The following is a 27,580-nucleotide window of genomic DNA, read 5'->3' on the forward strand; positions in this document are numbered from 1 at the left end:
CCATCCTCCAGCCTCTATTGATAGTCATCAATATTTGGCCAAACTTGTTTCGTCCACACCCATTCTACTGCCCAGTGCTTTAATTCTTTAAAGCAAATCTCACATGGTCTATCAATTCCTGCGTAAGTACTTCTCTGAAAGAGAAGGACGTCTTTTTCTCTCCTGGAATCTAACCACAATATAATTATCACCAATCGAAAAATGTTAATGTTAACAATACCAGTACCAGCAAATATGCAATCAGCATTCAAGTTTTCACAATTGTCATAAATTTTTTTGCAGTTGGCTTGTTAGACTCGGAATCTAAACAATGTTCCACAATGCATTTATTACGCTTCTTAGTTCTGTTGGAAAACTCAATTTTATGAAGTAAAATTTATAATTGATAAAGTGCACCCATGTTAATTGTACAATTCTCCGAGTTTTGACAGTGTGCCACACTCTAGATATGAAATATATCCATTACCCTAAAAAGTTTTCTTGTGCTTATTCTTGGTCCCCTCCTCCTGCTAAACACAACTCCTAGCCCCAGGCAACTACTACTTTCTGCTCCCACAGATTACTTTTGTTAGTTCATCCATGTTATTGTGTGTATCAACGTTTAACTGCTGTGTGGAATTCTGTAGTATGAATATAACATAAATTGTGTATCTTTTCACCTGTTGATGGACATTAGAATTGTTTCAAGTTTTTGCTGTGGTGCCTAAAGCAACTATGAAAGTTCATGCACAATCTGTGTGGACATATTTTCAATTCTCTTGCATAGAAATTTAGGAATGGAATTGTTGGATTGTGTGAAAATGCATGTTTAACTTTATGAGGACCAGCCAAACTGTTTTCCAAAGTAGTTATACCGTTTTACGTTCTCGGATTGTTTTCTTATCGGTGAGTTATGAAGCTTGAACAGGTGGACATCATATAGAAAAAAAATGAACCTCAATCTTTATCTCACACCACACGCATAAATTAACTTGAAATGGATCATAGACCCAGACATAAAAGCTAAAACTGTTAGACTGTAGCTATATCTCACAAACTTTGATATATTGTATTTTAATTTTAATTTAGGAAAAATAAGTTTTAATTTCCATCATGAGTTTTTCATTGATTTAGTCATTTATTTTTTTAAGATTTTATTTATTTTTTTGAGAGAGAGAGACAGTGATAGCAACAGGGAGAGTGAGGTAGAGCACAAGCAGGGAGGAGAGTGAGAAGCAGGCTCCCCGCTGAGCAGGGGATGCTCAGGGGATGCACTGAAGGCAGACAGTTAACGAACTGAGCCACCCAGGCGCCCCAACTTAGTCCTTTAGAAGTGTGTTGTTTAATTTACAAAGATTTGGGAGTTTTACGGTGAATATTTTTTACATGATTTCAATAATTTGAAATTTTATGGGACTTGTTTTATGACCCAGCACAGTCTATCATATGGTCATGAAAAAAATAGGTATTCTGCAGTTCTGGAGTACAGTAGTTTATATTACTTAAGTTGAGGTAGTGGGTCGTGTTGTTTGTCTTCTATGTACCTACCGGTTTGCCTTGTAGATGTTTTATCATTCACCGAGACAGAAGTATTCATGTTCTTTTGAAGTTTATTTATTTAAGTAATCTCATCCAACATGGGGCTCAAACTCATGACCCTGAGATAGAGTCGCATGTTCCTCTGACTGCTCAGCCAGGCACCCCTGAGAGAGAACTATTCAAATCTCCAACTGTAATTGTGGATTTGTCCTTTCCTCCTTTCAGTTCTATCAGTTTTTTTCCTCTTAGTATTTTGAGACTCTGCTATTAGGTACGAAGATCTCTTGATGAATTTAATCTTTTACCATGATGGTAAGATTTTTTTATCCTCGCCAATACTCCTTATTCCAAAATCTATTTGATCTGATATTAATATAGCCATTTCAGCCTTTTTATGATTAGTGTTTGCATGGTATCTTTCCCCATCCATTAAGTGTGTCATTATTTTTTTTATTATTATTATTATTATTTTTTAATGATAGTCACACAGAGAGAGAGAGAGAGGCAGAGACACAGGCAGAGGGAGAAGCAGGCTCCATGCACCAGGAGCCCGACGTGGGATTCGATCCCGGGTCTCCAGGATCACGCCCTGAGCCAAAGGCAGGCGCCAAACCGCTGCGCCACCCAGGGATCCCAAGTGTGTCATTATTTTTAAAGTGATTTTCCCTCTCGGGCATGGTGAAGCCACACTCCCAAGTGTGTTTTGGCACTCTGCTATAAATCTGGTTCAGTTTTTCCAACTTTATCTACATCTCTCCTGGAAAGCAGTGGCCACTGGCAATTGTCTGGGCAACCCAAAGAAGAAAGGAGGCAGGTCAAGAACTGTGAGTTGGTGCAAACTCTGAGTGTCTGCCAAGATGAGGCAGAGGTGGAAGGATTAGGTGAATGGAGATTCACTGGTTTAAATGGCTTAGCTACCTGGCAAAGGCGTGCCTCGGAATCCACAATCTCACACGCATACAGTCGTGCCTAACAATAGGAAACTAAGCTTGATCCTAAATCTGAAAACAAAGGCTGTGTCCAGTACTCGGACAGTCAGACAAATTGGCTGGTGAGCTACAAAAGAGTAGTTTGCCTCTTGGAGTTAAAGCCTTAGCAGAAAGATGAATTGATTCATCTGACTTGGATCTTGGAATTAAGTTCTTTTTTTTTTTTATTGGTTTTTTTTGGAATTAAGTTCTGAGGGACACCTGGGTGGCTCAGCGGTTGAGCATCTGCCGTTGGCTTAGGGCATGATCCCTGGGTCCTAGGATTGAGTCCCACATAGGGCTCCCCGCAGGGAGCCTGCTTCTCCCTCTGCCTGTGTCTCTGCCTCTCACTCTGTGTCTCTCATGAATAAATAAATAAAAAATTTTTTTTTAATTTTTATTTATTTATGATAGTCACAGAGAGAGAGAGAGAGAGGCAGAGACACAGGCAGAGGGAGAAGCAGGCTCCATGCACCGAGAGCCCGACATGGGATTCGATCCCGGGTCTCCAGGATCGCGCCCTGGGCCAAAGGCAGGCGCTAAACCGCTGCGCCACCCAGGGATCCCAATAAATAAAAATTTAAAAAATTTTTGAAATAGAGCACCCTCATTCTTTTCTTTTCCAATTATATACTTAGTGCCCTGTGAATTAAGCCCAAGCTGACAGGCATCAAATCAGTGTGATGAAAAAACGTAAAGCTCTCAAACTATGGCAGGAACATGGGCAAATGTGAGTAATGTGTTGATGTGGGGGGGGGGAGGGGTTCCTATTATTATTCTGTAAATTTAGACTTCCATATAATACAAAGGAAACATTTATATAAAATGTCACTCAAGGGGCAGGTGGCTGGCTCTGTTGGTGGAGCATGGGACTCTTGATCTTGGGATTGTGAATTCAAGCCCGGGATCACTGAAAAATAAGATCTTTAAAAAAAAAAATGTTAGTCAGGGCGCCTGGGTGGCTCAGTCAGTTGAGTCTCTGCCTTCAGCTTAGGTTGAGATCCCGGGGTCTTGGGATTGAGTCCCACATCGGGCTCCCTGCTCCATGTGGAGCCTGCTTCTCCCTCTCCCTCTGCCTCCCTTTGTCTCTCTCTGTCTCTCATGAATAAATAGCTAATATCTTTTTTTAAATTTTATTTTATTTTATTTTTTTAAAGTAGAGGTTTTTTTTTTTTTTTTTTTTTTATGATAGTCATAGAGAGAGAGAGAGAGAGGCAGAGACACAGGCGGAGGGAGAAGCAGGCTCCATGCACCGGGAGCCTGATGTGGGATTCGATCCCGGGTCTCCAGGATCGCGCCCTGGGCCAAAGGCAGGCGCCAAACCGCTGCGCCACCCAGGGATCCCCAATATCTTTTTTTTTTAATGTCAGTCAACATTAATAAGGATCAAAAAAAAATCCTTCCCCCCCCAAAAAGAACCAAAATCATAAACTGGAAAATTATTTTAAAATAAAATGAAGTGTGCTCGCTTCGGCAGCACATATACTAAAATTGGAACGATACAGAGAAGATTAGCATGGCCCCTGCGCAAGGATGGCACGCAAATTCGTGAAGCGTTCCATATTTAAAAACAAATAAAAAATAAAAAATTAAATTAAATTAAATTAAAATAAAATAAAATGAAGTGACTTTCTTCTTGAAAGCATGTAGTTGAGTCTGGCTTTATTTATCAAGTCTGATATTCTTTGCCTTTTATTTGAAAGTTTAACATTTACATTTAATATGTTATCGATCTGACTAGGTTAAATCTACTCCTTAGCTATTGATTTTTCTCTCCTCCCTCCTGCTTTTTGTTCTTTGTTTCTTTCTTATTGCCTGAATATATTTTAGGATTCAATTTTACCTCCATTATTGGCTTATTAACTATGCTTCATTGTGTATTCTTTTTAAAGATTTTATTTATTTATTCATGAGAGACACACAGAGAGGCAGAGACATAGGCAGAGGGAGAATTAGGCTCCCTGCGGGGAGCCCAATGTGGGACTCTATCCGGGGACTCCAGGATCACACCCTGAGCCAAAGGCAGATGCTTAACCACTGAGCCACCCAGGCGTCCCTCTTTGTGTATTTTTTTATTGCTGTTGTTACTTGCTCATTTGTTTGTGATTGCTCTAGGTTTTATGATACACATCTTTAACCTACTGAATTTATTTTTTTAAAATGTAATATATTTCATTTATAAAAACTTGAAAACAGGGCAGCCCTGGTGGCTCAGTGGTTTAGCGTCGCCTTCGCCCCAGGGTGGGATCCTGGAGACCCAGGATTGAGTCCTGTGTCGGGTTCTCTGCATGGAGCCTGCTTCTCCCTCTGCCTATGTCTCTGCCTCTCTCTCTCTCTGTCTCTCATGAATAAATAAATAAAATCTTTAAAAAAAAACAAACTTGACAACAAATGGAAGGATAATTTCATTTCTTCCCTCCCATTTTTTTGTACAATTTGGTTTTTGTGCATATGGTTTATTTTCTATTTTTTTAAAAAAAGTTTTATTTATTTGTTCATGAGAGACAGAGAGAGAGAGAGGCAGAGACACAGGCAGAGGGAGAAGCAGGCTCCATGCAGGAAGCCCGATGTGGAACTCAATCCCGGGGCTCCAGGATCACTCCCTGGGCCGAAGGCAGGCGCTAAACCACTAAGCCACCCAAGGATCCCTCAACATATGGTTTAAACCATACACTGTATTATTGACATTTTTATTTAAATAGCTTATTATCTTTTTTTCTGATGTTTTATTGTGCTAAATACACATAACATGAAATTTACCATTGTAACCATTTTTAAGTGTGCAATTCAGGGCATTAAGCACACTCATATTGTTGTGCAACCATCACCACTGTTCATCTCCAGGATTCTTTTCATCTTATAAAATTGAAACTCTATATTCATTAAACAATAATTCCCCATTCTCCCCTTCCTGCAAGTCTTGGCAACCTCCATTCTACTGCCTGTCTCTATGATTTTGAATACTGTATTTCATGTAAGTGGAATCATAAAGTATCTTTTATGACTTCTTATTTCACTTAGCATTAGGGCACCTTTAGTGCCCTAAAGGTCCATCCATATTGTATATATGTTGGAATTTCCTCCCTTTTTAAAGTTGAATAGTATTTCATTGTATGTATATACCATATTTTTCTTATCCATTTATCTTTTGATAGATACTTGGGTTGTTTCCACCTCTTGGCTATCATGAATAATGCTGCTATAAATATGGATATGCAAAATCTATTCAAGACTCTGCTTTCAAGTCTTTTAACTATACCAAGAAGTGGAATTGCTGTATCATCTATAGTTCCACAGCAGCTATACAATTTTACATTCTCATCGATAGTGTACAAGGGTTCCAATTTCTCCACATCCTTGGTAGTGCTATATTTTGTTTGTATAGCAGCCATCATAATGGATGTGAAGGGTTATCTCATTGTGTCTTGATCTTCATTTCTCTAATGTTAGTGTCATATGTGCTTATTAGCTATTTATATATATTCTTTGGAGAAATGTCTATTCAAGTTCTTATCTCATTTTTTAGTTGGGTTTTTTTAATTTTTGTTGTTGCATTTTAGGAGTTCTTTATAAATTCTGGATATTAATCCCTTATCAGATATATGATTTGCAAGTATTTTCTCCCATTCTGTGAGTTGCCTTTTTACTTTATTCACAGTGTCTTTTGATGCACAAATTTAAAAAATTTTCATGAAGTCCAGTTTGTCTTCCTTTGGTGTTAAACCCAAGAAATCATTGCCAAATCTAATGAGAGGAAGGTTTTATGCTATATTTTCCTCTAAGAGTTTAATTTTTTTAGGTCTTACATTGGATCCATTTTGAGTTAATTTTTGCATATGGTGTTAGGTAAGGGTCACACTTTATTCTTTTGCATGGGAAGGTCCAGTTTTTCCAGGACATTTGTTGAAAAGACTGTTTTTCCCTATGGAATAGTCTTGGCACCCTTGTCAAAAATCATTTGAATATATATGTAGAAGGTTTATTTCTAGGTTGTCTATTCTATCCCATTTATCTATTTGTCTATGTTGGCACCACTCTATTTTGATTATTGTAGTTTTGTTGTAAGTTTTGAAATCAAGAGATACGAGTCCTCTAGTGTTACAGATTGTTTTGGCTATAGGGTCCCTTGAGAATCCATATCAACTTTAGAATTTTTTGTTGTTGTTGACATGGTTCTCTTCTATTTCTGCCGAAATACTATAGAGATTTTGATAAGGTTTGAATTTACATTGAATTTGTAGATCGCTTTGGGTAGTATTGACATCTTAACATTATTAAGTTTTCCAATCTATGAACACTGGATGTCTTTCCATTTAGGTAGAACTTTTTAAATTTTTTTCTAGCCGTGTTTTGCATTTTTCATTATACACATCTTTCACTTCCTTGGTTAAGTTAATTCCCAAGTATTTTATTCTCTGTCTCTCCCTCTTTCTCTCTCTTTTTTTTGGGAGAGTGAGTGGTGAGAGGCAGAGGGAGAGAGAGAATATTAAGCAGGCTCCATGTCCAGTACAGAGCCCAATTCAGGGCTTAGTCTTACAACCCTGAGATCATGACCTGAGCTGAAATCAAGAGTCAGATGCTTACCTGACTGAGCCACCCAGGCGCCCCTTTATTCTCTGTGATGCTATTATATATACATGGAACTGTCTTCTTAATTTCTTTTTCAGATTGTTCATTATTAGTATAAAGAAATACAAATGAAACTAATGTGTTAACTTTGTATCCCTATGCCTTCTGAATTCATTTATCAGTTGTAATTGTGTGTGTGTGTGTGTGTGTGTGTGTGATCTTTAGATTTTCTACATATAAGATCACATCATTACAAGCAGATTATTTAGCCAAAGATTCAAGGGCAACTTCTATGCATATTCCTGTGTACTTGATCTTCCTAGCTCCTTCTTTCCAGTACCCTGCCCTGTAAACCCTAGGTACTTCAACTTTTCCAAACTCTTTTCTCTGTCTCTTTGAGTCTTGAGACCACGGGGTTCTGTTTGAGTTCCCCTTTCTTACCCAACAATTTAAAAATTCCTTCAGGGGAAACCTGGAAAATCACAGGGCTCATCTTGTTTGTTTCTTTTCTTGCAACGATCACAGTTCTGTGCTGTCTCTTGTCAATATCTTTTTTTTTTTTTAAGATTTTATTTCTTTATTTGAGAGAGAGGGTGAGGCAGAAAGACATAGAGAAAGACAGAGAGAGAACGAGTTGGAGGAGGAGCAGAGGGAGAAGCAGACTGTTTTTGGGACAGGGAGCCCGATACAGGACTCAATCCCAGGACCCTGGTATCATGACCTGCGCAGAAGGCAGATGGTAATCTCAGCTGCCCCTCTTGTCAATATCTAAAAATTCTAGCACATAGTTTGTTGAGTTTTCTGGTTGTTTACAGTGGGAGGGCAATTTTGAACCCTGTTATTCCTTCATGGTAAGTATAGAAAAGTAAGTATCTTTCTTAAGGCTTTTTCTTAAGATTTGTGTCGGGCAGCCCGGGTGGCTCAGGGGTTTAGCGCCACCTTCAGCCCAGGGTGTGATCCTGGATACCCAGAATCGAGTCCCGTGTTGGGCTCCCTGCATGGAGCCTGCTTCTCCCTCTGCCTGTGTCTCTGCCTCTCTCTGTGTGTGTCTCTTCATGAAGAAATAAAATCTTAAAAAAAAAACAGTTAAGAAAAAAGATTTGTGTCTGTAAAGGATTAAGGGATCATTGCATATGAAAAGCAGAGTTAATTCTCATTAGAAGATGTGTGAGAGTTAGTGAAATTGCTGAAACTAGATAGAGACCATTTTTTGAACAAAATTTTCTTCTCCAAAGGAGTTGGAGGAGAACTTTCTGCTTGACAATGAAACACACATCCCCAAAGATGGAGACAACATTCTGGGACCCTGGCACTCTTTTTTTTTATATTTGATTTATTCATTCATGACAGACAGAGAGAGAGGCAGGGAGAGAAGCAGACTCCATGCAGGGAGCCTGATGTGGGACTCGATCCTGGGACTCTGCTGAAGGCAGACGCTAAACCGCTGAGCCACCCAGGGATCCCCCTGGTCCTGGCACTCTTGTTGCATCCTGGCTGGTGCTAGATGGGGCACAGGATCCCAGAGGGGCAGAGTAGGAGGATTCCTCCACCGTAGTTGCTGATCTTGGAATTTCACAATTTTCCTGTGACATCCTTCTTTGTTTCTAAACTGCTTATTTCTGCTTTGAAAATTCATGTCCTCACAGGCCACATGAAAGCTGTAGGGACATCCAACTAAAGGATCTGCCTGTGCTGGGACTCCCTCCTTATGCCTGAGCACTAAGTTGACATTTTCTTCTCTAAGATCTGCAACAGCCTTTCTTGTTCTCCCGACTTTTACTTCTTAACTGCCCCAAATTATAGTCCCACTTAAACCAAATCACTTTCTCTTCCTGCCTCTCCCCATCTTCCAGAGTCCATATGGCAATATCTAGAGACTTTTCTTATTGTCACAACTTGGAGAGGTGTTACTAACATAGTGAATAGAGGCCAGAGATGCTGCTAGGCATCTTATAATGCATGAAACAGCCCCCCCCAACCCACACACACAAAAGAATTATCCAACTTAAAATGTCAGTAATGCCCAAGTTGAAACCCTGATTTAGAAGCTTGATCAGATGCCACATGAATATTTTTGCAAGAGTATTTCATATATACTGTTGGGAAATCCAACTGCATCATGTTATGTCTAGTTGCCCCTCTGTAATACTAAGATTGATCAACAGATTTAGGTGTTGTCAGCCTGATCCATCAATAATAAAGTTCTCTAGATCAGCTTTTCTTTTTTTTTCTTTCTTTCTTTCTTTTTTTTTTTTTTTTTTTTTTTTGTTTCCTGGGGAGGGGAGAAACCCATCTGTTTTATTTTTTTATTTTTATTTTTATTTTTTTTTTACTGGGCAACAAATTTATTTTTTTTTCAGGTGTAGAATATGATAATTTTATTTTTTTATTTTTTTAATTAATTTTTATTGGTGTTCAATTTACCAACATACAGAAAAACACCCAGTGCTCATCCCGTCAAGTGTCCACCTCAGTGCCCGTCACCCATTCCCCTCCAACACCCGCCCTCCTCCCCTTCCACCACCCCTAGTTCGTTTCCCCGAGTTAGGAGTCTTTATGTTCTGTCTCCCTTCCTGATATTTCCCAATTTCTTTTCCCTTCCTTTATAATCCCTTTCACTATTATTCATATTCCCCAAATGAATGAGAACATACACTGTTTGTCCTTCTCCAATTGACTTATTTCACTCAGCATAATACCCTCCAGTAGATCAGCTTTTCACCTCAGGTTTTAGCAGCCCTTATGAGCTTCATCTAAATCGATTACTTTATTTGAGGTTTAAAAATTGTGGTGATCCTATTTTTGTCAGTATCTCTGTATTAGCTGGAAATTTTTAAAATTCAGCTTTAAGTCCAGTGTGGTTCACATACAGAGTCATGTTAGTTTCAAGCATACAATATTGCAATTCCACAATGCCGCATATCACTTGGTGCTCATTGCAACAAGTGCACTCCTTAATCCCCGTCACCTATTTCACCCATCCCCATACCCACCCTCTTCTGGTAACCACCAATTTGTTCATTTTAGTTAAGAGTCTATTTCTTGGTTTCTCTCTCTCTCTTCCTCTCTCTCTCTCTTTTTCCTTTGCTCATTTGTTTTGTTTCTTAATTTCTACATATGAGTGAGATCATATTGTATTTGTCTTTCTCAGACTTATTTTGCTTAGCATTATACACTTTAGCTCCAACCATATCATTGCAAATGGCAGGACTTCATTTTATTTTTTATGGCTGAGTAATATTCCATTTGTATATTCCATTGTGTGTGTGTGTGTATATATATATACATATATAGATATATAGATTAGATAAGGTATAGATATACCACATTTTCTGTATCCATTCATTTATTGATAGAAACTTGGGCTGGGGATCCCTGGGTGGCGCAGCGGTTTGGCGCCTGCCTTTGGCCCAGGGCGTGATCCTGGAGACGCGAGATCGAATCCCACGTTGGGCTCCCAGTGCATGGAGCCTGCTTCTCCCTCTGCCTGTGTCTCTGCCTCTCTTTCTCTCTCTCTCTGTGTGACTATCATAAATAAATAAAAAAAATTAAAAAAGAAAGAAACTTGGGCTGCTCTCATAATTTGGCTATTGTAAATAGTGCTGCTATAAATATAGGGGTGCATGTATCTCTTTGAATTAGTGTTTTTGTATTTTATAAAGATTATTTATTTATTTATTTATGAAAGAGAGAGAAAGTGCAGTGGGGAGGGACAGAGGGAGAGGAAGAGAGAAACTCCGAGCCCACTCTGCGCTGAGTGCAGAGCCCCACGTGGGGGCTCAATCTCAAAACTCTGAATGACAGCCTGTTCTGAAGTCAAGAGTCAATTGCCCAACTGACTGCACCACCTAGGTGCCCAGTATTTTTGTATTTTTTAGGTAGATAACCAGTAGTGTGATTACTAGATTGTAGGGTAGTTCTATTTTTAACTTTTTATGGAAACTGCATACTGTTTCTGATAGTGGCTGCATCAGTGCATTTCCACTCGTAGAGCAAAAAGGTTCTTTTTTCTCCACATCCTCATCTAGTCTTGTTGTTTCTTGTGTTTTTTCATTTTATTCATTCTGACAGGTGTGAGGTGATATATCATTGTCATTAATTGGAAATTTTTGAAGAACTTTCACTAATTATCAGTTTGGTTACCCAGAAGTAGCAGAGAATGAGTAAATTCTTGATTATTTCTCTTAACTTGCCAGCTTTCATAAAAAAATGAATTAATATGCTGATAATCTTCAAAAGTGATTATTGAGCTATTTGTCTGTGGGTTGTTTTTGTTTTTTTTTTTAATTTTTTGAAATCATAATGAACTCCTGTACATATCTGATGTGTTTCAATTTGTTGTCAGCCTTATACTTTTTAAAGATTTTTTGTATAGAATTTATACATTTAACCACTTACTTGTCTGTGAATAAATTTTCCTGACCTCAAGATAAATTTTAATTTCCCTACTAGTTTTTCTGATAGTCCTACCTTATATGCCTTATTGTTAGAAACTAATAAATGCTTTGTGTCAATAAAAAAAGATTTTATTTATTTATTTATTCATTAGAGAGAGAGAAGCAGAGACACAGGCAGAGGGAGAAGCAGGTTCCATGCAGGGAGCCCGACGCGGGACTCGATCGCAGGTCTCCAGAATCATGCCCTGGGCTGAAGGCAGCGCTAAACTGCCGACCCATGGGGGCTGCCCAGGCTTATACTATTTAAGTACCTTTATTTAGGTATAATTGACATACAACAAACTTTACATATGTAAAGTTTCCAATTTGATAAGTTTTGACATATATGTACACTTAGGAAACCCTTACCACAATAAAGATAATAAATATACCCAATATCTTGGACTTTTGATGCTTGAATTTTCCCATCTTTGGCCCCTTGTAACAATTTGATAGCTTCTTTGCTTTTCAGTAAAGCAAGGTGCTCCTGGCTCATCTTGTACATTTCCTGTCCCGGACTCAAATTAGTTATTTCTTCCAAGAGTTCTACAATCTTTTAGTGAGAAGTGATATTTGGAAACTATTGTCAGGGCCCCTCAGTAGGTAAGTACTTTTTAATAGGGCTCTTTAGTCAACAGAACTAGGAAATATACATTTTTTGAACTAGAAAAATGCATTGTATTCTTACTAATATTTTTTTTTAAGATTGTCATTTTAAGTAATTTCTATACTCAATGTGGAGCTGAAACCCACAACCCAGAGATCAATGGTTGCATGCTCTACTGACTGAGCCAGCCAGGTACCCCAACTAATATTTCTAATTCTTTTTTTTATAAGATCATATTTATTTATTAATGAGAGACACAGAGAGAGAGGCAGAGACACAGGCAGAAGGAGAGGCAGGCTCCCTCATGGGAGCCCGATGCGGGACTTTTTAAAAAAATTTTTATTTATTTATGAGAGTCGCACAGAGAGAGAGAGAGAGAGAAAGGCAGAAACACAGGCAGAGGGAGAAGCAGGCTCCATGCACCGGGAGCCCGACGTGGGATTCGATCCTGGGTCTCCAGGATCGCGCCCTGGGCCAAAGGCAGGCGCTAAACCGCTGCGCGACCCAGGGATCCCCGATGTGGGACTTGATCCAGGGAATCTAGGATCATACCCTGAGCCGAGGGCAGACGCTCATCCACTGAGCCACTCAGGGATCCCTAATATTTCTTTTTTTTTTTTTTAAGATTTTATTTATTTACTCATGAGAGACACAGGGAGAGAGGCAGAGACATAGACAGAGAGAGAAGCAGGCTCCATACAGGGAGCCCGATGTGGGACTTGATCCTGAGACTGCGGGATCACACCCTGAGCTAAAGGCAGACGCTCAACCACCCGTCGTCCTGTCCCTAATATTTCTAATTCAAATTTAATATTACAATGTTTTCACTTAATCTCTTTGATTTTATTTTATTTATTTTATTAAAGATTTATGTATTTATTTATGATAGACAGAGAGAGAGGCAGAGACACAGGCAGGGAGAGGCAGGCTCCATGCCGGGAGCCCGACACGGGATTCGATCCCGGGACTCCCGGATCGCGCCCTGGGCCAAAGGCAGGCACCAAACCGCTGAGCCACCCAGGGATCCCCAATCTCTTTGATTTTAGATGTATTTTTCCCTTTCACTGAAAAATCGGTTCTGATGCATAACATATTCTTTTTACGTGTATATATAGTTTTGAAATAACAATATCAATATTATTACTGACACTGCGATTACAGAGTATCACTTAAGATTTCGTCACTATTCTTTCTGTTCCTAGAATATAATCTATGGAGAATATATAGACAAATCATGTGTTTTAAATTAACCTGAAATTGTTATTTTTCTCTGTAGTTGAGCCACTAACTTCATATACAGTGTCACAGCTTGGGTTCCATAGAAAAGATAGCCTGAATCAAACGCTTACTTGTTTGTTTGTTTGTTTGTTTGTTTAAGATTTTATTTATTTATTCATGAGAGACACACAGAGAGAGGCAGAGACACAGGCAGAAGGAGAAGCAGGCTCTCCGCAGGGAGCCCGATATGGGACTCAATCCCAGATCCCAGGATCACGCCCTGAGCGAAGGCAGCCGCTCAACCGCTGAGCCACCCAGGTGTCCCAAAAGCATACTTGTTTATACTTTACAGGGAGTGTAATCCCAGGGAATCAGGCATGGCAGAACCAGGGAGTGGGGCAGGGAAATACTGAGGGCAATTACAAGGGTCTGGCTACTGCTTGATAGCAAATGTGTTCCTCCATCCCATAAATCTCTCCTGGGAGAGACCATTTACATGATTGAATCTCAAGATAGCTCACCATAGGGCAGGAAATGGGTCTTTATTTGGCAGATCCCATTTCTTATTTGTCAGGGTTTTGCTCCACCAGGATATTCATTGCCTTGCACTCTGAGTTATGCATGTGTGGGCACCATGTTGGCCTGTGATGTATTGTGCTTCAGTAGCAATAGACAGGCCATAAGGTAGGAGGCAGGAGGTTTGTGGTACATGTATGAGGTAAGGTGCTGTTGGATTGTGTCTGGCTAAGTTGGTCGCCAGGGTGGTGACCAGACAAAATTGATGTAGAGTTGGCCACCATAGTAGTGGCTGTGGTGAAACAAGTGGCCAAGAGCCTTGGAGACAGCAAAGATCTGAGGTAAAACCTAAGAGGTGTTTGATACAATAAGCTTTGTTGTACTGCTCAGTGCCGCTCCTTCCTCTCATTATGTCCAGTCCTGTACACAATATGGGTTCTCTGCCATTGTGGGGACAAAATGCCTTCACTTCTTCCGAGAGGGACAGTGCATGTCCAATCATTTATAAAAATCCCTCTAATGGTTACCAGCCACAACCTCTGTAAAGACTTAAGACAAGTGAGTCAGAGAAATCCAATACAGATCTCTGAACCTACATCTGGTCCCAAGGCTGTATGTGATAATCAAAGCATCTTTCCTCCATTACTTGTTCTAGATTCCTTCACTCTTGTCTTAATACTTCAGTTGGCCTTATTGCTTTCCAGTGTACTAACCCAGACTTTCATTTCTGAAGGGTCTGAGCCTTTAGTTGTCTTTCCTTTGTCAAGTTGTAGTCGTTACAATTGTTTAGTTTCTGTTATTGCTGGGTATGGAAGTATCCAGAGATGTTCCAGTGAATCCCCCAGCCCCCAGACTTATCCCTCCTGACTCTACTGTGTGTAACAGGAACACTGGCCCCTCATTGTCATCAGGGGCCTTGGCAGCCAGTATGGTAGCTCCACCATCTCCAGATCCACAACCTTAAGGATACCCCAAGGTGTCCAGATGGTAATCAAAGCACCCATTTCAGTGGAACCCACAGTCTGTTCCCTGAGAACCATGCTCCTCCTCTCTGAATCAGAGAGAGCCTGAGATTGTGGGGACAATTTAAATGCATCTGGGTTATTTAAACCATCTGTAAATAGGTCTCCTGCTTTTCTTCCCTTCCCCAATTCTGCCAACTGAGGTGTTGTTTGAACTTGTTCTCAGTTCACAAATCATGTAATTTTTTATGGGCACGGGGTTTTAAAAAGAGCAATAAAATAACTGTTTTAAAGGTCATATGTTAGCAGCACTCTTTCCCCCATCACCCAAAAGTGATGTGGTCCTTCTTTTATCTTTTGATTTGAGATGCTCTAATTAAAGACCATCTCTCTATATCCCACAGTCACTTAATTTTCCCATTTAGTTCCCATGGCTTTACTCCCATAATCATGCCTCCCACCCTATCCATAAGGCCCTGCTCTATTGATATAGCCTGGGCCATATATTTACAGACCTTGTACTCTGTGCCTGGTGTAATTCTTAGCACTAAGGACTTAGTGGTGGCCCAAGCCGTCTTGGCCTCTGTTACCTTCATGGAATGCAGAGCTGGGAAATAAAAAAATAATTAGGTAAACAAGAAAATAGCATCTAGTGGTAAAAGTGCTTTGAAGAAAACATAATATGTTTAGGTCTTCATTAAGCATACAGCACACGTGTGCTGAGATCTGAACGTCAAAAGGGGCCAGCCGTGTGAGGACTCAAGAAGAGTGTTCTAGGCAGAGGGCACTGCAAATGCAAAATCCCTGAGGTATAAATGCGTACAATGAGGTGAGGTTTGAAAGCAATGAGTTCCCAGTAATGAGGTCAGAGAACCAGTAGGGGCCAGATCACTTAGGGCCTGGTAGGCCACATTAGGGAGCTTGATTCCATTCCAAGGACATTGGGAAGCCAAGAAAGAGTTTTGAGTCCGGGAATGATAGGATCTGATTTCCTTTAGCAAAAAGATTCTTGGGGCACTTGGGTGGCCCAGCTGGTTGAACATCAACTCTTGATTTCAGCTCAGGTCTTGATCTCATCATCATGAATTCAAGCCCTTCATTGGGCTTCATGCTCAGCCTGGGGCCTATTTTACAAAAGAAATGAAAAGGAAAAGATTCTCTGGCAGCTGTGACAAGACTGAAGTAGAGAGGGATTAAGGGGATCCCTGGGTGGCGCAGTGGTTTGGCGCCTGCCTTTGGCCCAGGGTGTGATCCTGGAGACCCAGGATCGAATCCCACGTCGGGCTCCCGGTGCGTGGAGCCTGCTTCTCCCTCTGCCTATGTCTCTGCCACTCTCTCTCTCTCTCTGTGACTATCATAAAATAAATTAAAAAAAAAAAAGAGAGGGATTAAGAGTAAAATCAAGGAGACCAGTTAATAGGTAACTACAGTGATCCAGATGAGAGATGATATAAGGAGCTAATAGGGCCTATGTTACTGATACAGTCTACTACCAACTACACACTTTTGGTTCTCTATCATTTCCTGCCTGGTATTCCTGCTAGACTAGGAGATTCCTGATGCCAGGTCATCCTGAGAACTAAGTAATTATAAGACAGTAACAAATGCATATTGAATCAATCTACATTACTAATTTCTGCAAAGGACTTTAGCATTGACAAAGCCTTTTTTTTTTTTTTAATTGCATTTATCTGAGAGAGAGAGAGAGCATGAGCAGGGGGAGATGGAGTTGGGGGAAGCCGACTCACCGCTGAGTAGGGAGCCTGATGTGGGCCTCTATTCCAGGACCCTGGGAACATGAGCTGAGCTGAAGGATTTTGATTCAATAGCACTGCTCCAAGAGGCAGAATAAAGTTAAGGGGGAAAATTATTCTTAAAGGAGAGGGCAAGCCACTAATTAATTACACTTTCCATACTTTTCACCTTGAATTTATAAAAAAATCATACGTTTCTTCCAAGGCCAGCTTCTCCCATGACAAACAGAGGACATCAGGATTCTATTTAGGTCAGAGGGGCAGATTAACAGCTCATAGGTTGGAATATGGCTCGCAATTATGGTTGACAGAGTGATTTTCTTTTTTTCTTTTTAAATTTTATTTATTTATTCATGAGATACAAACAGGCAGAGGGAGAAGCAGGCTCCCCACAGGGAGCCTGACACGGGATTTGATCTCGGGATCGTGACCTGAGTCAAAGGCAGACAGATGCTCAACCACTAGGCCACCCAGGAGCCCGACAGAGTGATTTTCTTAAGACTGAATTAAGGAAAAAAAAAAAAAAAAAGACTGAATTAAGTTATCACCATTTTAAAATGCAGAGATTTTATATGAAGCTCCAAACTTATAGATGCTCTTTTTAAATTTATTTTTAAATTTTTTTAGATTTATTTATTTATTATTTATTTATTTATTCATGAGAGACATAGAGAGAGAGGCAGAGACAAGGCAGAGGGAGAAGCAGGCTCCATGCAGGGACCCCGGTGTGGGACTCAATCCAGGGATCCTGGGATCATGCCCTGAGCCAAAGGCAGACGCTCAACTGCTGAGCCACCCAGGTGTCCTGGTGCTCTTTTTTTAAATTTAAATTTTAGGTAGTTTACAGTGCAATATTAATTTATTGAGTAGTATTCAGTGATTCATCACTTACATACAACACCCAAGTGCCCTCCCTAATACCCATCTAGCCCATGCACCTCCCTCCACCAACCCTCAGTTGGTTCTCTATCATTAAGAGTCTTTATGGCTTGTTTCCCTCTCTTTCTTTTACCCCTTCCCATATGTTCCTGTTTTCTTTCTTAAATTCCACTTGAGTGAGATCATATGGTATTTGTCTTTCTCTGACATTTCACTTAGCATAATACTCTCTAGTTTCATTCACATTGTTTCAAATGTCAGGATTTCTTTTTTGATGGCTGAGCAATATTCCATTGTATATATATACCACCTCTTCTTTTTCCATTCCTCAGTTGATGGACATTTGTAGGTGCTCTTTTAAAAATGGGAACTTTTGGGGGCACCTGGGTGGCATTGTTGATTAAATGTGTGATTCTTGGTAATGGCTTAAGTCGTGGTCTCGGGATCATGAGATGGAGTTCCGCTCAGGTTGGAGTCTGCTTGGGGTTTCTCTCTCCCTCTTCCCCTCCATACCACATGTACTCTCTCAAATCTTTTAAAAAATTAATAAAACTAAAAATGAGAAGTTCTAGGGGCCTGGTTAGCTTTGTCAGTAGAGCATATGAATATTAATCTCAGGATCATGAGCTCAAGCCCCAAGTTGGGTGACGAGTTTACTTAAAAAAATAAAATAAATGAATTAACTATAAAAAGAAATGGGAAGTCCTAGCAATACTGATCTTACATGTAAGCCATCAGCTAAGGCTAAAAAGCAGAATCCACCTTTGCACAGAGAATGAACTCTCCAGTTTGCCACATTGTGTTCTCTACACTGAGGCAAATTCTTACTGGTAGATTAAAAAAATAAAATATTTTTGTAACAATGTCTTAATTCAAAGAAAACAGAAAAGTAGACCAAGAAAGGATGTATTTCTTTGAGGAAGTGAAAAACATTCCATGGTTTTTAGTAGAACTACAAAGTTTATCTGTTGAAGGAATATATCTTAAACCAGAATTATGCAATAACTCCAGAGGGTGTATGATTTTACAATCTCTCATCTAGTTTGGCTGCATCCAACATTATCGAAGATATTGAATAGTACTAGGTCTCCTTTGCGGTTTGAGTTGATGTAAAAGGCACATCTGTTTACTTCCAAATTGACCTTAAAGGTCTAAGAAAAATTCAAGGTATTGCTATTAGTTATGCAGTTTGTGCCGACCTGGTTAAGATCTACATGATACAGGCCTGTAAGAAGTGCCCTTCCATCCCTTAATGTAGTCCTCACATAACTTCAGCTTTCAAAGCACCTCTTGTCCTGTCTTGCCTCATCAGACCTTTAAAGTGGGTAGGGGTGGGATTCCACGGATGCTGAGCCAGAGTGACTTCCCAGGTACACATACAGGTAGTCTGGGAAAAGCATACACCAGACCCAGACCCCTCTGCCTTGTACAGGCCTTCTGGAGGGGGACAGAAGCAGATGGCAGAAGGAAAAAAAAAAGTGTAATTGAAAAAGAGATCTAAACAGAGGTGGCAGTTTGAAGGGTCAGGGAAAGTGCAAGGGAAGTCAGACAGTGAAGGGTAGAAATAAGGCAGTGGAAAGGGTGAGGGACTACCTCCAAGGAGCTGAGCTGAGGCAGCATGTCTGTCAGTGGCTTTGGGGGAACCCCATTCCACCAATGGCAAAATGGCCAAGAGAGGAGGTGGTTTGTCCAAGGACGTCCAGCACTTTTCCAGGTGGGCACTGGACCCTGAACCCAAGTGTCCCGATCCCAGTCCAGGATTTTCCTTCTGTCTATCAAGGGATGTGGGGCCAATGGGCCTGAGGCAGGTAGGAGTACAGTCACCACCTGAGTGGATGGAAAGCTCTGCCCAAGGCTGGTAGCGCCATGAACCGTCAAAGTCTCAGGTGGCCAAGTCCAAACAATCCTAACAAGCGACTCTGAAGCCCCGATTTTCACGTGGCTGAAGCCTTTCACAACTTACAGCTCCAGACGGCATCAGAAATACCTAACCATACCATTCAGGGTCTTTCGGAATCTCCTGAGAGATGGTCAGGCGCTCTTGAAAACGTCATGGAAGGAATCAAACATCAAACGGCCGATATTTTGGAACGGCCACAATTTCCTAAGAAATATTCTGGAATATGGGAGACTATGGGAAAATGGTTTAGGAAGCAGACGAAAACTGCCAGTTGGCATTCGGGAATTTCCGGAGCTTCTCGAGGAGCCCTCGGGACCTCTCGGCAATTTGCGATCTTATTCTGGAGTTTTGGGTCTGAGCAGATCCATTCGTCGCCCAAAACGTTAAGAGCGACAGTCTCTCGGCCATTTACGGAAGTGTTCGGGATTGCTCGAGAGTGGCGCCCTCTGACGGCGGGAACTGTCACCACGAGCACCCCGGTGACAGAACGCGCAAAACGCGCAGACGCAGTTGCGCGCCCGCGGCCGTTCAGACCGGACGTGGTTGCTGCTGAGGTCATTTCCGGCGGGTGACGGTGCGGACGGGTCAGAAGCGTAGAGGCGGCGGCAAAATGGCGGCGCCTGAGGAGCGGGATCTAACCCAGGAGCAGACAGAGAAGCTGCTGCAGTTTCAGGTAGCAGCGAGTACTCGGTGCAGGAAATGCCGTCACGGGCTGGGGAGTGGGCCCCTGTTGGAGCCCAGAACCTTCCTCAGATTGGGCCCGAGATTCTCCTCAGATCAGCGGCGGCCCCCTCCCCCCCAGACGCCAACTGCCCTGCTGCTCCCGGCCCCCGAGCCTCTGTCGGTCCTCAGCCTTCCAGCCAGGACTGCGGCCCTCTCATCACCCCTCGGCGGGTCAGCTTCTCTGGTTTCCCTTAGCAACACCCGTTCTCTACCATTCTTCCCAGTCCGGTTACCCGTCGGACCCTCTCCGCCCTTCGACTCTAGTACTACCCAGATGCTTAATCCCCACCGCGGAGCTGGCCTCGTTTCGGGTCTCTGGAAAACCTACCAGGATCCCATGCTATTTCTGCAAATATATATTGATGGCCTCTTGGGTGCCTGGTCCTGTATTGGGCGCTCTGGTGGGGGAGGTGGCAGACCTGGCCCCCGCCCTAAAGGTGTGGGAGGACACCACCTAAGGAAACAATGCAACAATTTTAAGTATCAGTGGCTTCTGACGGGGTTTATTACCCTGGGCTTATTCCTGGACTCACGTTCTTGACAGTGCTTGACGTGGGTGGTAACTTGCAGAAATCTGCCTCCTTTTAGTGGTAGTCGTGTTAAGAACTTTTGGCACTAAGCACTTACTTCTGAGTTGGAGAAAACGATTGGAGGAGACCAATAGGGTGGGTAACCTTGGCCCTTTATCACCCTAATGGATACCAGTTTCCTTATTTCTAAAGTACTTCTCTTAAAAATGTCTACCCCCTAAGGATATCGTGAGCTTAAATGAGTTTATGGATCTATGAAGGGCTTTGTAAACTGTGAAATGTTCCCAAGCGGTATTGCTACTATTCATCATTATTTAACTTAGGATAGAGTAAATTAGTGGTACACTTTCTTCCGAATATAAAATGTGCTGGATATTCATTAATTTGGCATTATTTACCAAGAACCTTAGTGCTCAGGCACTGCTAGTTCAAATATCATTTATGGAGTACTTACCATGCTATAAATACTTTGCTAAATACATAACATACTAGATCGTATTTAATACTACAAACCTATGAGATTCATGCTGTTACAAGGCCTATTTTACAGATGAGGAATATGAGGCTTAAGGAAGTAACATACTTAGGTTTCATAGCCAGTATCAGATTTAAAGCCAGATCCATCTTTCCAGAACCTTTCCTGAGCTCTTGACTTGAGAAATTGAGGACACAGCAAATTAGGATCAGAATGAATTAAACAACAGACAACCGGCTTCCTCTTCTTGGTGGACCACTTATTTCAAAGTTTTGTTTAATTTGGCCGGCCATTTTACCCCTTACAGCTCTTTAGGGATAAGGTTCCAGATTAAGTATTCTGAGGTGATATGAATTATGTCATGATTTACTTGGTCTGATGCTTGGAAGACATGAAAACGTAGTATTTCTGAGGTAAAGTACATGGATACCTCTGTTTTGTCTTCATTGGACGCTTATATTGGTAAGAGGTGAGTAGTAGGTTAAAGTTGTATTAAGATTGCTTTGTGAGGTACTCCTTGACTGGCTTAGTAGAGCATGCAACTCCTGATCTTAGGGTTGTGAGTTCAAGCCTCACATTGGAGGTAGAACTTACTTTAAAAATAAAACCAAAAAAGTAGATTGCTTTATGAAATTGGATTTACCAAGGCAAATGCATTTTGCATTTTTGTGTTCTTTAAGCAGTTGCTGGATCAGGTTCATCATTCAATTGCCATTGAACATTCTTTGAAACTTACTAGATGTCAAGCATTATACCAGATATTTAATGTATTTTAACTCTTAAACCTCTTAATAACACTAAGGAATTAAGCTTCATTCGTTTTGTTAATGAAGAAACGGAGTCTGAGAGATCAAATAACTCACAAAAGTATTAAATGGCAGAGATTTAGAGATCCATACCTATAATCCTCTAACGTATAACCTAACGTAGAAGCAAGATAACATACATACGTGAATAATGAGTATCTTGCGGTATATTCGTGCTTATAGTATGATATGATATAAACAAAGTGCTATGGGAATTTATGGAAGGATAGGAGTATTCCTGGAGGTAGGAGGAGGAGAGAAGAGAGGATGACCTAGTAGTTAACCATTTATTAAGTATCTACTATGCCTTAGGCATGGTGCTTGATAGTTTATAACTATTACGCTTAATTCTCACAATAGCATTATAAAGTGCCATAGATGATAGAGCTGCTCCTAAGTGAGGAAACCAATCTATTGAAGTATTTGCCTAAGTTCATTGAGCTATTAAATAGTGAGGATGGAATTAGAATTAGAACTGTAGTGGGTCTGAATCGGACTTTAAGGCTGGGTTCTTTCCACTGTACTTTACTAATTTTGAAGGAGGAATAGAATTTCAACAGGTGGTAGGCAGAGGGATGCTCAAAGCTGAGGAAATGGCTCAAGCAATGTATGAAGATGGAATAGTGTGGAATGTTTGTTGTGATGGATTGAGAGAATTGGAAGTGGAAAATATGATTGGAAAGGTAAATTAGAGTCAGATTTTGGAGGCCTTTCAAAGCTTTGCAAAATGATCTAAATTTTACTCTGTATACATAGGGAGCCATCAAAGGTTTTTTTCAGCTAGAGAATAGCATAACACTAAGTTTCAGGTTTCCTTCACTAACGCTTTGGAGTGTGTGCTTGGAATATCTATAGGAGTCATGACAGAACCAGGTGGTACTGCTAGGCACTAATTCTCAATAGTATTGCTTCATCTGATGTATTGAAATTAGCAAAAGTAAAATATTTTAGAAATCTTAGGTTTCCTCTGTTTCTTTTCTTTCTTTTTTTTTTTTTTTAATGACATGTGATTTGACTGGAACTTCCCAGAGTATATTTATCGTGTTTCTCAGACCATTTGATTTTTTCTAAGGTTTTTTTTTTTTTTTTTAAGATTTTATTATCTATTCATGACAGACAGAGAGGCAGAGGGAGGAGAAACAGGCTCCATGCCTGGAGCCTGATGTGGGACTCAATCCTGGGACTCTGGGATCACGCCCTGAGCCAAAGGCTCAACCACTGAGCCACCCAGGCGTCCCTCTAAAATTTTTTTCTAATTATCCTTTTCTTCTGTTTATTTTGGAACCAATTGAATATGAATGCACACATTTGTTTTAAGCTGCTTCAAATGGAAGAGAATAGGTCTTAAGAGTTAATGCAGATATGGGTAGGGTTACTTTATTGAAGCCCATTTTCCCAAATATCCAAATATAACAGACTCCTTTAGTGCCTTGGTTTACTGCTTTTAGGTTGCTGTTTGAACACCTGGAGAAAAATGACATGGACAGAGAGAAGGGACTCAAGGAGCTATATGCAAGGCCAGGAGGAAGAAATGATTCCTTTCTGCTTTTGTATGGGAGTAAGAAATTTCCTTCTCTTTTCCTTTTCCTTTTCCTTTTTCTTTTCCTTTCCTTCTTTTCAGATTTTATTTGAGAGAGAAGAGAGTGTGAGCAAGGGGGAGAGGCAGAGAGAGAAGCAGACACTGCCTAGCAGGAAGCCCTATTGTGGGGGCTTGATCTCAGGACTCTGAGATCATAACATGAGCCAAAGGCAGATGCTTAACCTACTGAGCTATCCAGGTGCCCCAGGAGTAAGAAATTTCTTTCCTTTTATTTATTTATTTATTTTTTAAAATTTTATTTATTTATTTATTTATGATAGTCACACAGAGAGAGAGAGAGGCAGAGATACAGGCAGAGGGAGAAGCAGGCTCCATGCACGGGGAGCCTGATGTGGGATTCGATCCCGGGTCTCCAGGATCGCGCCCTGGGCCAAAGGCAGGCGCCAAACCGCTGCGCCACCCAGGGATCCCAATTTCTTTCCTTTTAAATGAATATTAGGGTGTGATCTTTGTTCTTTTAAATTATAGAAAGTTAAGCCTGAACTCTGGCCTTAGAGTCAAGCTTCTCATTCACTTTGAAAATCTCTCTTTTTGGCTTCATCTCTTTATTACCTAAAGGAGAAAGAATAATACAATGCTCTTTGTTCATATATTTTAAAAAATCAGAGAGATCAGTTTGATTTTTTTGCCCAGGAATTTGGTATTGTAGAAAAGCCATGAGCTTTGAAACTTGGGGCAAATCGGAATTAGCCTTTCAACTTAGCTTCTGATGAATTCTGTGACCTTGGCCTTGTTCCCACTTTTTTGAATCTTTTCTTATCTATAAAATGGGGATACTATTACCTAATTCACAGAAGTTTTGTTTTTTACTTAAAAAGAAATTTTACTTAATGCATACTTTATGCAAGTCAGCAATGTAAAATTGTAAAAGGGTAATGAAATTTCATCTTATTTCCCTCTCCTCATTCTCGGTTTGTTGTGTGTCTTTGTATACTTTTTTCTTTGTGTATATAGATACACATGCTTAATGTCTAAGCTCTCTTACTCTTCATTTGACTTATTAGTTGGAGCAGATGGCTTCTTTTTCCTAAGATCTGCTCTGTAATATGTCTAAGTATTTTTGTTTTTACCAGATGAGTTGTACTCTTGACAAGAGTCAGTTGTATTGCTCCCAAACCATTGTGTGCGGGTTATATTTGTCATAAAAATATAATACATAAGCCCGTAAAATATCACTGCAAGAATTTTTATCTGAAAACTAAATTAAATTCTTTGGAAAAGATGTATAGGATCAAGTTGCTAAAAAAATTGCTCTTAAGTTAGGTGTGGGCAGGATGGGTGTAAAGATAACTTTGAAAAAAATCAAGAATCAGTATTGTGCACTTAATGCTTATTAGCAAGTGCTTGGAGTTCTTGCACTCCAAGAAATTAAGTCAGTGATTTATGGATATGGTTTATGCTAGAAAGGCTCCAAAGAATGCCAGTGGACCCATTCCCTAAAGAAAAGGGTAGGCTTTCATCAAAAGATTGCTGCATAAATGTGTGCTTTATGTTTTAAATGAAATATTTAAGTAATGTATGAAATGTTTTTATTCCTCACTTTAGGTCACTTTTTAATTGACTAGTAAGTCTTATTCTCATTGAGTAAGAGCTTCGGCTGTCTTTGTCTTAATAGAGGTAGGATCATGTTAAAATTATGAAGGCCAAAAAAATTATGAAGGTCAGCACAGCACAGTAAGTTGTTATGAAGACCGGTTATGAAGTAAGACACCTGGATTTGAATCTTAGCTTCTCCAGTTATTAACTCTGTGACCTTGGGCAAGTTACTTAACCTTTCTGCTTTAGTCTCTTCATCTGTGGACTTCCTACTTCATGGGATTGTTTGAGTAATTAAATGTTAATATATGGAAAGCACTGGCAAATATTAAGTGAATGTTAAACATTATTAGAGTCATTTTTGGTTTGTAAAAAATTATGAAACAATCAGGTTGTTTTCATTTTTTTTTTGGTTTTATACAACTAATGTTAGGGATTATCCTTGTACCCAAACATTTATCCCATTCTCAATCAACTTTTTTCAGTATCTAATATGTGCTAGTATAGTTCTGGGCACAAGATCCAATGGAATATTGAATATAATTCCTACCCTTGTGGGGCTCACATTCTAGTGGAGGAGAGAAAGAAGAGTCATAATAAACAAATGAAATATATGCTACGTTAGATGGTGATAAATGCTGTGGAGAGAAATAGGGAATTTTGAGGAGGGAGGTGTTTGATTTTATTTTTTAAAAAGATTTATTTATTTTAGAAAGGTAGGGGAAGAGAGATATGTTGCTGAGTGGAGGAGGGGCAGAGAGAGAGGGAGAGAGAAAGTAGACTCCCCAGCATGGTGGGGCTACATCCCAAGACCCTGAGCTTATGACCTGAGCGGAAATCAAGAGCCAACCACTTAATGGACTAGCCCCCCAGACGCCTGGGGAATGTGTGTGTGGGTGTGTGGGTGGGGTGGGGTGGGGGGGGGTGTTTCATTTTAAATAGGATTATCAAGGGGGGGTGTTTCATTTTAAATAGGATTATCAAGGGAAAGCCTTGCTGAGAGTGTGTCAATTGTGTGAAAACATACTAAACAAATCATGTGGTACCTAGGGGAAGAGGATTTGCACATACAGGGAATAAGGCATACAAGAGTCCTAAGGCATGGCCTCAAGTGACTTTGTCCAGAAATGACAAGCAGGCCAATGTGGCTAGAACTGAGGGAGGGAAGAAAGTAGTAGGAGCTAAGGTCAGAGTTGAAGGCAGGGCTAGTTTACAAATGGCCTCGTAGGCTATTGTGAGGATTTTGGCATTAGTTCTGAATCAAGGCAGATTTTGAGTGATGACAAGATTTATGATTTCTTAGGGTCACTCTGGCTATTTTCTTGAGGATAGTCTAAAGGAAAGTAAAGGAGGCATAGGGAGACCAGTAAGGAGATTTTTGCAATGATGCAAGACTGCTTGAACTAGTAGGAAGTAGTTATGAGGAATAGTTGGATTCTGAATATATTTTGAAGGTAAAATGGATGGGATTTTTCTAAGGAACTGTGTGTGAAGTGAGGGAGAAAGTGAGGATATCTCAGATTTTTGACCTAAGTAACTGGAAATGGAAGAGTCATTAACTGGGATAAGGAAGGCCATGGGAGGAGCATATTTGGGTGGGGGAGTGAGATGAAGTAGCTCAGTTTTGGTCAATTCAAGTTTGGGGTTTCTATTAGACATTGAAGTGAAGATGTCTAAGGGGTTATACTAGTATTGAGTGCAGGAGAATGATCTAGGCTAGCAATACAAATTCGGAAATTATCTGCATGTAGGTAATAATTAAAACCCTCAAACTGTTTGAGATCATCTGTAGAACAAGAACACAAAAAGAAATTTTGAGATTTGAAGGTGATTTTGTTATTGATGTCAGTTAAACATTTATTGAGTGTTTACAGTTGACCCTTGAACAACATGAGTTTGAACTGCACACATCCACTTATAAGCCAATATTTTTCAATAATTACAGTACTGTAAATGTATTTTTCTTACCATTTTCTTAATAACATTTGCTTTCCACTAGCGTACTTTAAGAATACGGTATATAGTATATACATATAAAATATCTGTTAATCAGCTGTTTATCAATAAGGCTTCTGTTCAATCAGTAAGGCTTCTGTTAGTAGATAAGTTTGGGGGAGTCAAAAGCTATACTTAATTTTCAACTGCATGGCACTTAGTACTTCTGACTTCTATGTTCCTCAAGTGTCTGCCATATTCTATTCAAAGTGCCATAGATTCATTGTGTCTTTGATTCCTCTCAAAAAATAAATGGTGTAGTTTCTGGTACTGGTGAGTAAACTAGGATCAGTACATAATTTACCTAAGGTTAGTAGTGACAAGCTTAGATCTGATCCAGAAATCTGGATTCTTTCTTCCTCTTTCCTAGCCACTGCCTCTCCAGCCCTCAGTGTTGATTTGTTTTCAACTATAGGTAAGTGAATAGGACCAATAACAATAGCTATGTGTTAAGTTTTTTTTTTTTTTTTTTTAAGATTTCTTTGTTTGAGGGAGAGCATGTGCACACGGCGGGGGGGGGGGGGGGAGGGCAGAGGGAGATGGAGAGAGAAGCTCAAGCAGACTCTGCACTGAGCACAGTGCAGACGT

At 40.3% G+C, this 27,580-nt stretch overlaps 1 protein-coding gene and 1 non-coding gene across 8 annotated transcripts in view; both read left to right on the forward strand.

Moving 5' to 3' along the window:
• The window catches only part of FAF2 (Fas associated factor family member 2), a 115,894-nt gene that overhangs the window by 25,885 nt on the left and 62,429 nt on the right, over window positions 1–27,580 (forward strand). The window contains exons 1-2 of one of the 7 annotated variants that reach the window (XM_041750064.1): window positions 19,924–20,000; window positions 23,310–23,419. The exons of 4 other annotated variants lie outside the window; for them this stretch is intronic. In XM_041750064.1, the coding sequence (XP_041605998.1) occupies window positions 23,336–23,419 (84 nt within the window). In that variant the 5' untranslated portion in view covers window positions 19,924–20,000; window positions 23,310–23,335. Of the gene's footprint in view, window positions 1–19,894; window positions 20,001–23,309; window positions 23,420–27,362; window positions 27,408–27,580 lie in introns of those variants that run through there. 2 more of the 7 variants (XM_041750066.1, XM_041750065.1) reach the window with 2 other exon arrangements.
• On the forward strand, window positions 3,948–4,054 carry LOC121488432. Its single transcript, XR_005987061.1, has one exon. It is a non-coding gene; the product is annotated as a U6 spliceosomal RNA (small nuclear RNA).

This window comes from Vulpes lagopus, chromosome 3, assembly GCF_018345385.1.
Source record: "Vulpes lagopus strain Blue_001 chromosome 3, ASM1834538v1, whole genome shotgun sequence".
Classification (NCBI taxonomy): domain Eukaryota; kingdom Metazoa; phylum Chordata; class Mammalia; order Carnivora; family Canidae; genus Vulpes; species Vulpes lagopus.